This window comes from Octopus bimaculoides, chromosome 14, assembly GCF_046866305.1.
Source record: "Octopus bimaculoides isolate indiv1 chromosome 14, ASM4686630v1, whole genome shotgun sequence".
Taxonomy (NCBI): domain Eukaryota; kingdom Metazoa; phylum Mollusca; class Cephalopoda; order Octopoda; family Octopodidae; genus Octopus; species Octopus bimaculoides.
Window position 1 is genome coordinate 47,680,406 of NC_142941.1, and position 16,716 is coordinate 47,697,121.

At 34.8% G+C, this 16,716-nt stretch overlaps 1 protein-coding gene across 50 annotated transcripts in view; it reads left to right on the forward strand.

Annotated features, from left to right (window-relative positions):
- The window catches only part of LOC106880490 (protein hu-li tai shao), a 139,480-nt gene that overhangs the window by 86,126 nt on the left and 36,638 nt on the right, over positions 1–16,716 (forward strand). For all 50 annotated transcript variants that reach the window (XM_014930438.3, XM_089362818.1, XM_089362819.1 and 47 more), the window contains 6 exons: positions 4,666–4,896; positions 6,867–7,010; positions 11,544–11,642; positions 13,118–13,291; positions 15,701–15,840; positions 16,454–16,586. In XM_014930438.3, coding sequence (XP_014785924.1) covers positions 4,666–4,896; positions 6,867–7,010; positions 11,544–11,642; positions 13,118–13,291; positions 15,701–15,840; positions 16,454–16,586 — 921 coding nt within the window. The remainder of the gene's footprint in view (positions 1–4,665; positions 4,897–6,866; positions 7,011–11,543; positions 11,643–13,117; positions 13,292–15,700; positions 15,841–16,453; positions 16,587–16,716) is intronic.

Here is a 16,716-nt window from a genome sequence, read left to right on the forward strand (position 1 = left end):
ACATTACTGTTAAGTTTATGGCTCTTGATGTTCCAAGTTCAAATCTTGCTGAGGGCAACTTTGCCTTTTATTCCTTTGAGGGTTGACAAAACGAAGTACCATTCAAATATTGGAGATCAATGATATTGAATATTATTATTATTATTATTATTATTATTATCATTAAGACAGCAAGCTGGCAGAGTTGTTAGCACACTGGACAAAATGCTTAGCAGTATTTTGTCCATCTTTATGTTCTGAGTTCAAATTCTGCTGAGGTTGACTTTGCCTTTCAGGGTTGACAAATTAAGTACCAGTGAAACACAGGTCAATATAATCAACTTACCCCTCCCCCAAAATTTCAGGCCTTGTGCTTTTAGTAGAAAGGATTATTATTAAAAAGGTAACAAACTAGTAGAATTGTTAGCACACTGGACAAAATGCTTAGCGGCATTTCGCTCATCTGCACATTCTGAGTTCAAATTCTGCCATGGTTGACTTTACTTTACATCCCTTTCGGGGTTGATAAAATAAAGTACCAGTTGTGCACTGGGGTTGAGGTCTTGTGTCTATAGTAGAAAAGATTATTATTATGTAAGATATGCTAAAAACTACATCTTTTCTGAGAGTTAGGAGATGAAAAAGAATATGCCTTTGTAATTTTTGTAAAGAAGTATTGTAAACCATGCAGCTAAGTTTGAGCTCCTCCAAGATAGCCATTTTCTAAATTACCCGGCTGAGAAGTTGTTAGTTTAACTTCTTTGATTGGGGTTTGAGAAATGACTAGATTTGGTTATATATTCGAAATAACTAACTTATGAATAAAGCTCTGAATAGCTTTGATGTCAGCTACACTCCCAATGATATTTATCTTGACTTTCTTCATATTTTATTAACTTATCTGAGCAATGGATGTTTTTTACAGCTATAATTCTGTATCGTTAGAAGTGTGCGGGGATGAAGAATACACTTGAGAGCTAGAATTATAGCTAGCACATCAGAACAGAATAACTTAGCTGCCTTCACCTTACCAAAATACATATCTTAGTCCTATTAGAGTTTAGTGCCACTTATCTGATCTGGCATCACTGACGTTGCCATATCTTTCTCTCTCTCTCTCTCTCTCACACACAGAGTAGAGGGATTGTAAGTTATAGGGCCTTTCCTCTTATGAGGTGTATACTGTTTGTGATCTTCAACTATGTACAGTATGAGGTTTTATAGACACTGTGTTCTCTTTAAAGTTGGTTAGTTACAGGTGATATTTTCATAAACAGTTATGATTCTTGGATACCAAATGGACTCACCTCTCCGTACACCGTCATTCCTATTACTTTGCAAATGTATTTAGTATTACACTTTAACTACATTGACTTGTACACATATTTCAATATTCCTCTTTACATTCTCATTCTGTGAAGTCCAATGTCTTTTTAAGTTTTCCCTAATCCAATTCAAGAGAATTGGATTAGGGAAAACTTTCTTTTACCTTCCAGTTATGCATTCAGATGGATTATTTACCCTCCTTGAGTTAGGGAATCCAAAGTTAACGCCCCAGCCTCACCTCTCTATTCATCCCATCTTCCAACCATAAACTAGAATAAATTTATTAGCAGAAAAGTTGCTGTGATGTGACTTGAAGTAAAAAAACCAAATTGAAATGGGTTTTTTTTCTTTAGTGTTGTGATCTGCTGCACAATCTCTTATTTCCTGGCCAATGAACAGCCCTTCCCAAGATATTAATCTCTCTCCTTTATGTGTTTTATGTTGTTTTCTTTTGTCTGCCTAGTAGCTATACCTATTTCACATGTTATAAATTTCTATATGTAGGATTTGCTGTGTTAGAGAAATTTAAATTTTAGATATTTTCACAAAATATTCATAAAATATATTAAAATAAAAAATAAAAAAACTTCTGAAATTTAAAACAAAAATTACTTCATCCTTGGGTCTCTTCACTTCTAATACTCTCTTTTTGTATTCTATATTAGTATTTCTGTAATTTACAGCTTTGCTAGCTGTTTTGATTGTAGTTTTGGCTCCAAATTGTAGATGATTCAATAGACTGTCACCTGGAATCAACAGTTGAGTGCAAATGTCCACATGAAAGATGTTAGTCTTCCTCTACTAAAAACTAATTCAATGAGAATATATTTTTGTGAGTCGTTTAATAAAAAATCTTTGTCCGTCTGATTTATTTATTTGTCTTGCTAATGTATTTAGCTACTCTTTATCCATTACTCTTTATCCATTACTCGGGTATCATGGCTCAGTTTTGCTGCTGCAGGAATGAGTCTTGAATAATTGGAAGGTCAGGTAGCTGGTTAGTTTCCCAGACCCGACCATTTAACCCAAAAGAAATGAGACAGAGGACAAATTCAGTCTTGTCAATGTCATTGTATCTCTCAGCTGTCAACTTGAAACTGTCCTTTGTTGGTTTATTAGATTTTCTTTTCTTTCTTTTTTATTGGTCCTCATTTCTTTTCAGCCAAGACTAAATCAGTTAAAAGTAGCTAACCCAGTTCAATGACTCACTAGATATTTTTATTTAAAACACTTAGATAATAATATCACACTAATGTATAACTCTCTCTCTATCTCTCTCTCTCTCTCTCTCTCTCTCTTTTTCTCTCTCTCTCTCTCTTTCTTTTTCTCTTTCTCTCTCTCTGTCTCTCTCTCTCTCTTTCTCTCTCTCTCTGTCTCTCTCTCTCTGTCTCTCTCTCTCTCTCTCTTTCTCTCTCTCTCTCTGTCTCTCTCTCTCTTTCTCTCTCTCTCTCTTTCTCTCTCTCTCTTTCTCTCTCTCTCTCTCTGTTTCCAAGGGAAAAACCACTCTCTGAAACAGGTGTCATTTTCTTAAGATTAATGAAATATATAAAGCTTGATATTTTAGTTTTATCTGATTTTTTGTTGTTGTTTTTTCTTTTAAAAATCTTTGTCAATTTCATTTTATGTTACTTGACCTTGTTAGATAAGTTTTTGCTCAGTGGATTTTGGTTGCATGCACCTGCAAATTAAAGTAGCCACAGATATTGGTTTACATCAAGGTAGCTTTTTCAAGACTCCCTTTTTTATTTTTGTAAGTGGTGCCCCAGCAGGGCCACAGCTTAGTAACTGTAGGCAGTACAAAAGAAGTTTTAACTGTCAATCTATTACTCAGTTAATTTGATTGGGTTTAAGTTATAATACTCGGATAGAATGCTTAACTGTTTTACTTCCATATTTCTCTTGAAATACGTTGTTCTCCTTTCAGTTAATTTGGAAAAATAATAACGAAGAAGTTTGTAAGATAACTTAATTATTAAGCTGATGTTTAGAACATTAAGTAATATGAAATTTTATTAGAAAGTTTAAATTTAGATCACTTTAGAGTAAGTCTGTGTACCTCAGAACCAAAGGTGGTTTTGGGGTGGGGAATTAGTACCAAAACAGTTCAAAGAGGCAGCCTACGTTTTCATCAAACTATTACAAAACTTAATAAAATGATTGTACAATATTGATGGTTCCTTTATGAACCTTTTCCTAAATGTCTCATGCCAGCATTATTATCATTGTTGGTATTCATGGTGTGCATGAATGTTTTATGTTCAGAATCAATATCCTTGATATAGGGTTGCAACCAGTTTCCTTAAATATCAAGGACTTTTCTTTCTTCTTAAAAGAGCAGATTTCTGAAATGATGCAACTCTTGTAGTTAGACTAATCTCAATAACGAAACTGCCAAGGCTGTTGATGACAATACCTAGGGCACCTATAACAAATAGGATTACTTTTGTAGAAACCCTCCACAGTCTTTATATTCCTGTAGCCAAACCCTGGCATTTGACTATTTTCTCTTCTTCTTTGACTTCATGTCTACAGATATAGCCACATCTATGATGAGGCACTCTTTTTCCCCCCTTGTCCAGAACAATAATATCAAAACATCTCACTTGAAGTTAAAAATCTGCCAGTCCAATAAAGTTCCATATAACCTTAAACTCATCGTTCTCTATTACACTCTCTGGTTGATATTGGGACCATTTTTCTTCCTACTTTAAACCCTATTTGCTGTAATATGTCCCGGTGTACTGCCCTGGCTACACAGTCATGTCTGCATCTATATCCCTTCTGTGCCAAAGGACTGCAAGAACTGAAGGAGTGCATAGCAGATTCTTCTTTCGCATTACATTCTCTGCATTTTTCAAGGATTTGTCTATTTTTGCCTTAATTGTCTGCAATGACTTGCTTTGAGCAACCCTTATCCATCTGTTTCTTTTTTAAGGTCTCCCTTCTTCAGTCATAAATTAAGAAATTATTATTATTATTATTGAGAGAGCATCCATCAAAGTGACCCTGGGATACAAATATACAAAGCCCAGTATACCCATCATGACTACCCGTCTGATAAGGGTACACCAGGCACATGCATCACAACCATATGTGCGTGACATAGTGGTCTCCTATAAAGACAAACTTAGGTTGATGTCATCAACTAGCTCCCCTCTCCCAAAATCTCAGACCTTGTGCCTAGGGTAAAAAAGATTATTATTAAGGCAGCGAGGAGCTGGCAGAATCATTCCCCTGCCGTACAGAATGCTAAGGAAGCTTTCCTTTTTGTCTTTATGTTCTGAATTCAAATTCTGCCAAATTCTGTCTTTCATTTTCCATCCTCGCTTGTTATAATCTTCCAATTTCTCTCTGTTGCAGGCCCGAATCAACCAAGAACAAGAACATTTTCTTCTGAACCCATTTGGCCTATTGTTTGCTGAAATGACCGCTTCCTCATTGGTGAAAGTGGACATGCAAGGCGAGATTGTTGATTCCGGTTCTACACCTTTGGGCATCAATAAAGCTGGATTCATGCTCCATTCTGCCATCCACCAAGCAAGACCAGACATTCGCTGTGTTATCCATCTTCACACACCACATGCTGTTGCAGTATGTTGCTCTCTGACGACGAGGCTTTCTAAAATCCTTCTTTTTCTCACAGAAATGTTTTTTTTCTTTTTCTCCTTGAACAGAAAATACAAGTTCAATTCCAGCTGTAACCAAGTTGCCTGTCTATCTTTATAATGTAAAATGTCTTGGAGGAGAACATATTATTGAATTTGTTTTGGTTAGATGACCATCCACTCAGAAGAACCTTCTTCAGTCAAGTCCTTGAAGGCTTCGTCGTCAGAGAGCAACATGTGAGGCTAAATGACTCCCAAAGTCACCAGTGAAATCGGACAAATCAGTGTTTGTCTAGATTCACCTGTTTTAAGTAGCAGCTGTTTTACAAACTGATTGGATACCAAAACATCTGCTACACATTCCTCACATCTTAATAAACTGAAATATGTATCCAAAGATATGTCAATGTTGATGAATTTGCTGATAGTCCAGTACTTGATGTAGGTTATGTGCTGACTATGATAAATCATTTAGTGATACCACTGAAAATCTTGTAACACATCTAGGATAAGCTAACTTGATAAGACTCGCCCTCCTCTAAGCTTACAGCACAGCATTTGAGCTCAGCATTCCAACTTTACAAAATACTCATTGGTTTCACAGTGCTGTTATTTCTTATACGGTTGATGGTATCTGTTTACAGCTAAGTTGACTGATCTGTTTAAGAAAAAATTGTCATAGGTACGAAGTTCTATCAACCTCTCAATTATTTGTTCAGAATCCTATCAACAAGGTTGCTGTCTGCTCTCTATAGGTCAGGTAGTCTATAAGAACTTGACCTAGAGAACAGACTGGTTGCTTGATTATGACAGCAGCAATTTATATTAAAACAGCAGCTGATAGCCCAAGAGTAACAGTGTAACCCATTTGGCATTGTGTATTATTAATAGTGTTCAGTTCTCGCATAAAGTGTTAAAAGATTTGTCACTGGCCATCAAGAAATTCTGTTCCAGTCTAAAATGTCAGGTTTTAATCAAATCACCAGAGAATTTAGCTTGAATTATTATGCCAAAGAGAAGCAATTACTAATTTTACAACAAATATTCTAAATGGCAAATGGCAATAGCTTTTGTATTTTGTGTGAATATGTTTCTAAATACAGTGTTATAAAACAGTGTTCATGTGTGTGTGTGTGTGTGTGTGTGTGTGTATTTGGTGGTTTCCTTCTATATCTGTTGTTCTGTTGTCTTTGACCTAATCACATGACCATAGCTGTACGAGCAACTTTTTTGTGTCAAACAACAAAATTCTCTCCCTCATTTGTGAAGATTTACACTCTTCAGGCTTTTAGTATTTATACTGACATTCTCCAAAAGTACTGGCCTCAGCTATTATCACATTCTCTCAAAATATCTGCTCAGTGAAGACCTATTGACAATAGTTGCTACACTTTACAGATCCATTGGCAGGAAAATCTTGGATGTTGTAGGAACTATTCTGAATTTAATAACATCTTGAGATAATTAACTGTACAGCTCCTGTTTATTGATTTGATTTCTGGAGAGGAAGTGTAAAAGCTGATACTCTTCTAATTTAGAGATAGACTTTGTCATCATCATTGATGTAATTGAATATTTATACTCATTAAAAAAAAAAAAAGAAAGAAACTGTTTATCTGTGGAATTTGCACAACTTTAATTTCTGAGCATCTCAGTTCCTCATGTGTGACACTAAAAGATTTGGCTCAATAGAACAATAGAAATAAATGTTTGAGTAGAATTGGTTCTTTGGAAAACCGAGATAACAACCAAAATTGCAAATAATATTCCGTTTAATTATTGACATCAGTTTTCCCCTCATCTTTTTCTCTCTTTAATACTTTATTCTGTCTCTCCACATATAATCTCTTGGAATGGCTTACTTTTTTTTCCCTAAAATTCTTCTTATCCCAATGCTCTTCTCACCATTTTCATTTTTTTGTACTCCCAGAACATGTTGTCCATCTTCTATTGCAGGTTTCAGCCATGAAATGTGGCCTGTTGCCATTGTCTCAGGAGTCCCTTATCTGTGGAACAGTCAGCTACCATGAATACAATGGCATCATTGTGGACCAAGAGGAGAGAGAGAAGCTGGCAAGAAGTTTAGGCCCAGCAAACAAGGTTTGTGCTTCCAGTGTTACTGTTATCATAAAATTCAGTTTTTTTTAAAAAAAAAAAAAACCTTTTTTGATATATATATAAAGTTAGAAAGGATTGAAACTCCTTTCAATTCCAAAAATGAGGACAGTCAAAATCTTTTACTTGACTCAAGAGAAAAATCCCTAATTCAGCCCTTGATTGTAGTGAATCATAAGGGATAATTGTCCCCGATGACTAGGCATTGAAATTAGGCTAAAGTTGTGGGTAATGACGATCATCATTTAACAACTATGTTCCATGCTGGCATGGGTTGGATGGTTTGGCAAGGATCCAATGACATGGTTTCTACAGCTGGACATCGGTCCTAACACCAACCACTTTACAGTGTGGACTGCTTGAATAATAACAACAAGCACCATAGCAGTCCGTTTGGCCTGCAAGAGTTAATTAGCATGGAATATAAGAATACATTTTATCATCAAGACCAGCAGTAACAACAGAATTATTAGTTGGATTAAGGTTGGTTCCAGTATATTGGGGAAACAAACTTTTACTTAAGCCATTGGGTGGGAATTTGATGTGTACAATCACTAAATTCAGCTGCTGCTGTTGATCTTTTCACTCATTAGTTCAGTTTACCTGACATTATGTTCCGATGAGGTATCTGAATATCTCATAGTTTTTCAATGATGGATACTCTATACATTCTTTTTCTCTTAATGATTGTGGCTGGGTAGCTAATATCAGAGATTTGAAAATAATTTATTTCTGCATCATTAGCAAGAAAACTTTTCACCAAAACCAAACCTCTCAACTCCAAATCTCTCTCTCACCCACTAAACTGATCTCCAGTCAATTTGTAATCTGCTACCAACACAATTTTTTTCTCTTTTTCTTTACCTGATTTGCTGCCAAAAATCTAGGCCAGGAAATGTTTAATATTTTTTGGTGAACTCAGCCGATGAACAGCTATAAATGACTGACACATCACAATCTAAGATTATAATGAATGCAGAGATTTTAGTTCATTCTACTTTTTGACCTTGAAGACTATAATGCTAGTATGACTGTTTAGTGACCATTTGCAATCATTCGTTCAAACTGTAAACAAACATGTCCTCCGAAATACCGGTGGGGCTGTCGTGTCATTTAAGTAAACACTAATGACATTTCTAGTTTATATCGCAAAAAATATTGTACAACATTTATATTAAATTTGACCTAAGTGTCACCTTGCAAACAGTTTTTATCTCTTCTGCTCAAGTAAACATTTAGGTGTCTTTTCCATGATTGTGCCCATGGGAAGGAATGATTGCTTACCAAGTCTTGTGATAGAGAAGTTTGCTTCACTACCACATAGTTTGAGGTCTTTGGGTTGATCAGTGCTTTGTGAATGAAATTTGGTAAGACAGAGACTGTTTTCTTTGTTGTTTGTCTCCCTGCTTGTCTGTCTAATAGATTAGTGATAGGTAAAATACTCAATCCATTTGGCGTGAATACCTTGTTTTATTAGGTACGGTCTTGGTTGCGTCTCCTTTCACCCAGTTGACTTTGTTGTCTAAGGTTGATAAAATAACTATCAAAGGACTCAAATCAATCAAAGCATTTGATGACAGTGCTCCAGCATGACCACAGTCTTAAATACCTGAAACCGACAAATTATAAACACAGAAAGATAATAAGCAATATTCTCATTGTTAAACAACCATTTGCATAGGTTTATGTCTCTATTATAGCCTGGAAGCAGGCAAATGAGTCACTTAATGGATTGAAAAGTCATCTCTGTTGCATGAATTTGGTTGTGTTTTAGACACTGGTCAGAATTTATTGATTGTAGACAAATCGAGATTTCATTTCTTTCTTTCTTTTTTTTCTTCTTTTGTTTACGTGCACTGCATTTTGAGGAAGGGAAAGACAACACCCAAGAATCTTTCTTCTGAGACGAACGGAACGAAAGAAGTTCTTGGCAATTTGAAGACTTGCTGGACAGCAGAGTGATGAACTTAGTTAAAAGCACTTAGTGACCATTTAGTAATATTAAACTGGAGTTAACAGATTTCAGTTGATTACCCATGCTCACAAAATGGAAACAGCCAGAAAAAATGCTTATCTGACATGAATTATTCTACTGCTCTGCACTGATATTTTATTTTTGTCTGCTCCAGAATCCAAGCCTGGGATCGATTTTGGGTAGTTGTGACACACTAAAGTCATTTCTCTAACAATAAGTTTGGATCTTATTTTCTTCTTTTGACTAAATATATAAACGGCAATCGAAGGGCGAAGAAATAAAGCTTTCTTTAAGTATTTCATTCTTTTTGAATTATTGCAATTCATAACACAATAAAGAAATATTTTGTTAATTACTTTGATTTTGCTGTGATTGTCTAATAAACAGCTTAAAAAAAATAGGAGTAGAATAGAAGGGTCTTTTTTTTTTAACAAATGTCGTTTAAAGCTTTGTTTTACTGCTATATCACAGAATTCATAATTGTTTTAATTGTTATTGGTGCAAGTTGAACAGGCAAGGTTTGCATTGCTCGTTTACCATATATAGTAAAAGGTTACTTCAACCTTTTACATCGCTTCTATTTAATCAGCAGACTGGTTTGGCATGATGCCATTTAATGATTTTATGCATGTGCAAACCTAATATTTTTAGATATTAGTTTTGAAAAATATCTGGGCAGTCTAAGCAATTTTATTTTGCTATATTTGTATGAATAGAGGTTTTCTCGTAGTTGTTTTAAGGCTTAGCATTGCATTCTCTTGTCATATTGACATAATCCAGTGGAGATAAAAAAACACATGCTAATATAATAGATTCAGATCTCAAGTAAATAGGGACTCACATAAGAAAATATAAGAACTTAGCTTATTTAAAAGATCTTTTTACTTTGTAAGAATGTTCAGCAATAACTGTTTCTTGGTTCTGCTACAGAGAGATTCTGTTGATTTAACAAGAGACTGATATCTACACCAATTGACAGAAATAATAATCTCATTGAAAATGCAGATTCATTGTATAATACAAAGGTCAGAACTTGTCAATCATAAAAAAAAAAAAAGATTTTTTTTATTTTGCAAGAATTGAAGAACATTTTACTGTGAGATTCTATTGAATATCACTTCTTCTCGCTCTCTGCCATTGACTCCAACTCAGGAGCGCAGTATGTCTTTCATTGGAGTTTTTGTGGCTATGGTCTTGGACCAGCTGCAAGGTTTGCTGCCGTCCATGTGTGGATGTTTTTATGAGACACACCACTGGTGTCGATGGCCATTGGTTCACAGTGAACTCCTCTATCTTTTGTTTTATTGCTGGCTGTAATATTGCCAACCATTCTAATTTAATTAAGTCTCTACTTAAATCCAAACTATTTCTCTGTAAATCATGGAAGATTTCCTATTCAAGTGGCACACCTGATTTCTCTCTTGCTCTATATGATTCCATATGCAGTTGAAGTAACCCCTGCTTTATATCGGAATAACCAGGTGATAAAACCTGGATCTTCATCTGTGAAACATTCATTTGTTAATTCATCATCATCATCATCATCATTTAACGTCTGTTGTCCATGCTGGCATGGGTTGGACGGTTTGACCAGGCTAGCACGCTGGCATGGTTTTCTATAGCTGGATGCTCTTCCTAACACCAACCACTCTGAGAGTGTAATGGATGTCATTTGCTTGTCACCAGGGTGCTTTTATATGCCAATTTGCATGGCACTGGTTAACTATACAGCATGACTGTACCATATCCAACTCCACCAGATATTTTAAGCATCCCAGTGATAATTTCTGATGGACCAGGAGCATTTAATAGCCTTTCATAGCAGCTCTTTCATGCTTCTTTCTTTTCTAAGTTACTAAGTGTAAGCATATTTATAGAGGTCTGTGTGTATAGCTGAGAAGTGTATGCAAGCAATATGCATCAAAAGAAGGCTTCAGTGATTACATGATAGTGTAGGGCATAATTGAATTTAGCAAGTTGCGTGAGCATTGTTTGTTTGTGTTTCCTTGTCTTGACAACGTGATAGTTGTAAATGAATATCATTGTCATACAAGTGGTGTCCTCTTTCATTTCCAATCTTCCATGAAAACATGTCCAACCATGGAGAAATATTACTTTGCTTTGGAAAGAGGTATGGGTTTGTGGCAGAAGAGCACTGGTTGTAGGAAATCTACTTGAATGAATTCCAGTTGACTCATGGAAAAGTGTATATTAAAACAACAAGGATGATATCTAATGCAGCATCGAAGACTTTGTTTGTGGCAGTATTTTGAACATATATACACAAAATTTGATTTCCTGGTTAAATTAAAATCTGATGGGAGGAGAGACTTGAAATGGTAAAGTTTTCAGCAAGAGGCAGGAAACCCAGTGATTCAGCAGAAAGTGGAGAATCAAGCAATAGAAAAGAGGAAGGAAAGATGAGGTGGACGTGCACATACATTTTCTGAAGTGGGTCTATCCTCTTGTCTTGCTTTAACTTCTTAAAATCTTACAACTTTTCTTGGTGTTAATGAAAGTCTATTGTTTTCTTTGTGTAACAGGTCATGTTCCTCCGTAACCATGGTATCGTAGCTTGTGGCGAGTCTGTTGAAGAGGCTTATCATTTTGCTTTTAATGTCATGAAAGCTTGTGACACTCAGGTAAATAATTTCTTCAGTTATATTTTGACACAGACTCTCATATGAGATGTATTGCAAAGCCATTGTAATTCCAGCTTTGGCTCTAAGGCAGGCTCTGAACTGCTGTTATCAGTTAAGGTTTCTTTAAGCTTTCTGTGATTTCTGTATTTTAAAGGAATTGGCCAAACTTAAATTTACAGATTAAAATGTGTGGTCTTATACCTAGATAAAATATTATTATTCTTATTGGTTTAATAAAATTTATGTTAATATTAATTTAAATTACTAGAGTTAGGATTACTTTTGTGTTCCTGAGCATTTTTTAAATTCATATTTTCATTACAAGCCATCAAAAAAAATCAAATCCTATCACTTGGAAAACCAGTACAAATAGCAAATGGATTCTTGTAGAACAATTAAACTAGATTTCTTTTATTCTAACGTTCTCAAAAAACGAAAACTTTTTTCTAGAGATAATCAATTTAATAACAAAAATCTGATTGTGTTACCTTTTGTTGTAAAGTCAGGTGCATTTACTTAAAACTTAAGATTGACATCTCTTTACCTGACACTAAACACCTGTCCTTCTTTTAATATTTCATGTCTGATTGACTAACAAGCAACTAAGGCTGGGGCGAGCAGTTGCCAAAGTCTTTCCTTACTCAGCATTGGTAGAGTTCTTCTGCTCAACTGAATTTACCTCAGTGTTTTGCTGTTATTCATTTCATCAATTCAAAAGCATGACTGAGCAAGCAAGATTCCATCAGCTCTGGTTCCTGATTATTTGCACCTCAGCTAATTGGAGAACCACCTTAAAGTAGGGTGTCTGGCGGCATGCTATCATTTCTGTTAACGATAACAGCATGGGAAGAATGTGTAGCACAAACAGTAAGAGAAGTAGAATGGTCCAATGGCCCTTTCAAAATAAAGAGCCTCGATTCTGAACGACTGAGGGACCACCATCATCATCATAAGAGAAGGTATAAAGCACATAGTGTAAACCGATGAAGGACGTCGGAACCTGATAAGCTGAGAAGTTTAATGAGATAATAGCAGAGCCTGTAGAGAAATCCTGACAGGCTTAGAGGAAAGAAACCATCTTAATTCTCAACACTAAAGAATCAGTGAAGCCTGACTTGTCTCAACCCATTTAACTGTAACCATTCCTATTGCAAAGAGCTACTTTCTAGAAGAACAAAAGAAATGCTGCAGTGGTTTATAGGGTTGTAAAGATCAATAACTGATCAATAAAGTTATAACTGAAGACTGATGAACGATTGTGTTTCACTAATTGTAAAACCTAACCTAAACTATACTAATCTGAACTTGTTAGTTCAATTTCCTGATTAAAAAAAGACAAAAAAAAAACCTGGTATTTTCCCGTTTTTACTGATGAAAAAGTGTAGCATCTTTAGAAGAGGAAACCTTTCATTGAGTGCTGACGAATCTACTTAATTACCAATGCCAAATTGTAGTTTTGTTTGTCTCATTTTCAGATTAATGCTTTGCCGGCTGGTTTAGACAATCTTGTCCTTGTGAATGAAGAAACCCAAAAGAAAACTTTCACTGTGGCCAATCAAAGTGGCGGCGGTGGTGTCGATACCAGTGGGAGGAGATGGAAAACCGGGGAGCTGGAGTTTGAGGCTCTCATGCGAATGATGGACAACTGTGTAAGTTTCTCATTCTGTGTGTCTGTGTGTGTGTGTTTGCTTTATCAATATTAGATAAAGTTTCCCAAAGTTAGGTCAGATGCTGTGATGTTATTTCTTTAGACCCAGTTTGTGTGAAGATAGGAATGTGGTTTATTGGTAGAATGCCATAAATGAAAGTTTACTTTGCTGACGTCTGCCTGAAAAACCATACTGTATTATGTATGTGTATGTGGATATATATATCGTAAATTCTGTACTGCATCTGTGTGTGTGTGTGTGTATTGTAAATATATGTGAAGTAAGTTTCAAAGTGTGTTACGTAAGAGAATTTAAATGAATGCTTCTATTTTGTGATTTATTAGTGGCAGGTAGAATGGATGTGTGAAGTTAATGTAGTTAGTGTTTTGAGAGGATTGTCACTGGTTGGAACCATAAAGGCAAGGAGAGAAACTTTTGGATGCATTTAGAAGGATTAAATGAAGGACTCGAGAAGGGAGATCCAATTGGTATAATCTAAAGTAAAAATAAAAATGAATTTTGAACGGTTTGTATATTCAGAAAAGCTGAAACCTATGGAATTTGTGAATAGGGTTTGTTTATCACATTTAAAAAAAAATATTTTAGGACAGATCTGCATTTCTTATACGGTTTATGATATTGTCCTAGTTGAACAAATCTATGATTGAAGGTATTCAAGCTTAAAATAAAGCACTGTGCATCTAGGACTATATTATCTGATGTGTCCTTTTATAAGGCAGCAGTGTGTGATTCGAAGGAAGCTTCTTACTGTTTCTAGTAGGAGGAGTGATTGCATAAGTGCTCCTTTGTTTGGTTCCATACTTATATGTCTCATGTGGAATGATTTAGTAATTATTAGTTTTGAGCATCTGAAGTTTGCTTTTGGTTCCTAACTTGGTGTGTGTCTGTGTGTCCATGTTTTTAAACTCATAATTGACACCATAAAGATAAAATATGTCAGCCTTGGGTAGCAAGCTGTAAGCCACAAATAATCTGATTATAAAGGAATGATGACCATATATTAAAGTAACAGAGAAGCAACTGTTTCCAATGCTCTCAATGTGAGAATTAATCACAGCTGAGCAAATATTATTCTTTAACCAACCAACCAAGCAAGGGAGACCCTTGTAAGCATTTTCGATTCAGATCAGCCGTTTATTCATTGACACGCTATGTTTATTCAAAGAAAGAGCAATTAGGGTTTTTTTGCATCTGTTGATTGTAGAAGGCAGAATAACTAATAATTGACAAGATGAAATATTATTAGCTGTTAAACAATTAGCATCCAGATTGAATGACAATTTACATTGATTTTTCAGTATATAGTTGGATATCTTACATATATCAAAGATTTCACACAATATGTTTTATGAAACTTATTTAGTGAGGACTAGATTCAATATCCCTGTAGTCTTGCAATAAATTTTGTTAATTCTTTCAAAGTTTCTTCACTTTAAATTCTGAGAGGTCTTTTAGGTTAAATTTTTTTTTAGTTTTTACTAGAATATGAAAACCTGGTAAACAGAAAATGTCAGTGAATATGAAATGTGAAAATATTCTTGTAATTAAAAAATTTTGTTTAGAAATTGTAGCAAATAATAAAGGTTACATGAAAGGTGATGTTGCTTTCAGTTAGGTGTCTGTTATTTTAATTATTTGATAATGATGATACTTGTTATGGCCATTGACTAAATTATAGCAATAACACTTCAAAATTGGAGCTAGTTTCATCAGTGAACGTCAGTTTATTCAGAATGTTATACTATTTACCTGTTGGACAAATAAATAAATTTAACTTTCACTTAAAACCTTTCTCTTACAGTCTTTTCATTAGTAGGGAGTTCAAGTCTTTGATCAGTTGGCAAATAATCTTGCATTAATCAGAATTTCTTATTAGTTTTGACTACAAGAAATAATTTCCTGCAAACCATATCTAATCGGAATTCTTGCATTTCCTCTACAGGCCAACAAAAGATGATTGATAATAATTCAGGTTCTTATTAATGTAGGATATGGCACAGACCGATTCTTCTACTCTTTTCAATTAAAAATTGTTACTATATAATTTTTTTTTTTAGTAAAATTTCATAATTTAATTGGTTGACATTATTTGCTACAGAGTGAACTAATTAGTCACTATCTCTCCTGTGACATTTTAGTGTAAAGTTTCTTTGGAAAAGTTTTAAAGTAGATTAAAAGAAAGAAAACAGTTTTTTTTTTTTTAAAAAAAAAGTCTATTTTCAGTTCTAGTTTTGTGACATAATATTAACCGGATTATCTCAGAATTTTTTTTTTTTTTTCTTTTCTAAAATCTGCTTCAGTTCTGATTCAGCACACCTTTTTACAAAAGAGGTCATTTTTAATTGCTTAATTTTTTTTTTGTTTGTTTTTCATCCCTTCTCCTTACAGGGTTTCCGCACAGGGTACATCTATCGTAACCCTTTAATGAAACAGGAGAAAGACCATGCAAATATTGATATTGAGATACCCCCCTCATCAAGCTCATTCACCTATGTTTATGATGGGGATGTTGATCGCTCCAAATATGTGTAAGTTTCATTTCATTTCATTTCAGTCTATTCTGATACTTTTTCTTCATTGCAAGTTACTTTGGCTGCTTAAAATAATGGTCAACTGTTTTTCACCTTTTCCTGTCTCATTTTGTCAAGTTATTGCTGAAACAGATTAAAAACGAAAAATTTTATTTCTTTGCCTTCTTTGAAGATTCACTCTGCTAGAACAATTCTTCAAACTTTATCCTTAATTTGTCATCTTGGTGTTGAAATCTTTCTCAGGGTTAAACTTTGTCAACATCTCTCCAGGACATTAAATCTTCCACTTACACAGTTGTCTTAAATTAAAAAAAATAACTATCAATATATTGATGTTAGTCCAACTAGTCAAATAAAATTATTAGTTGTTGGATCATACATACTTTAAAACCTCCATACTTCCTGAAATTCACCAACACCACACCTGATATCTCCCCCCCCCTCCGTACACATGCACACATGTATGTATATCATGGCGCATACACTATTCACTTTCCTGGCATTTGTACATAATTCTATTTACTATACATGGACCTTTGATGAATTGTAGTGCACCTGAGCACTATTATTATTATTATTATTTTAAATATGAATGTTGTTGTTGTTGCAGGTCTCCACTCCGAACAGCCCTTGAAAGACAGAAACAGCAGCAGTACAAAGCTGGTTGGTTAACTTCACCAAACACATACAAAAAACAAGAAATTGATGAAATTGGTACAACAAACCCAAAGAAGATTACAAAGGTACGGACGTTATCAATGAACAAAGTTTTAAGGCCACCAGTGTCACAGATGTTTTTCTCCTCATAACTATATGAGAGTCGTCTCCCTTGCGCTATGTTGCCTTTGTCTCTTTAATTGGGTTGACCTTGAG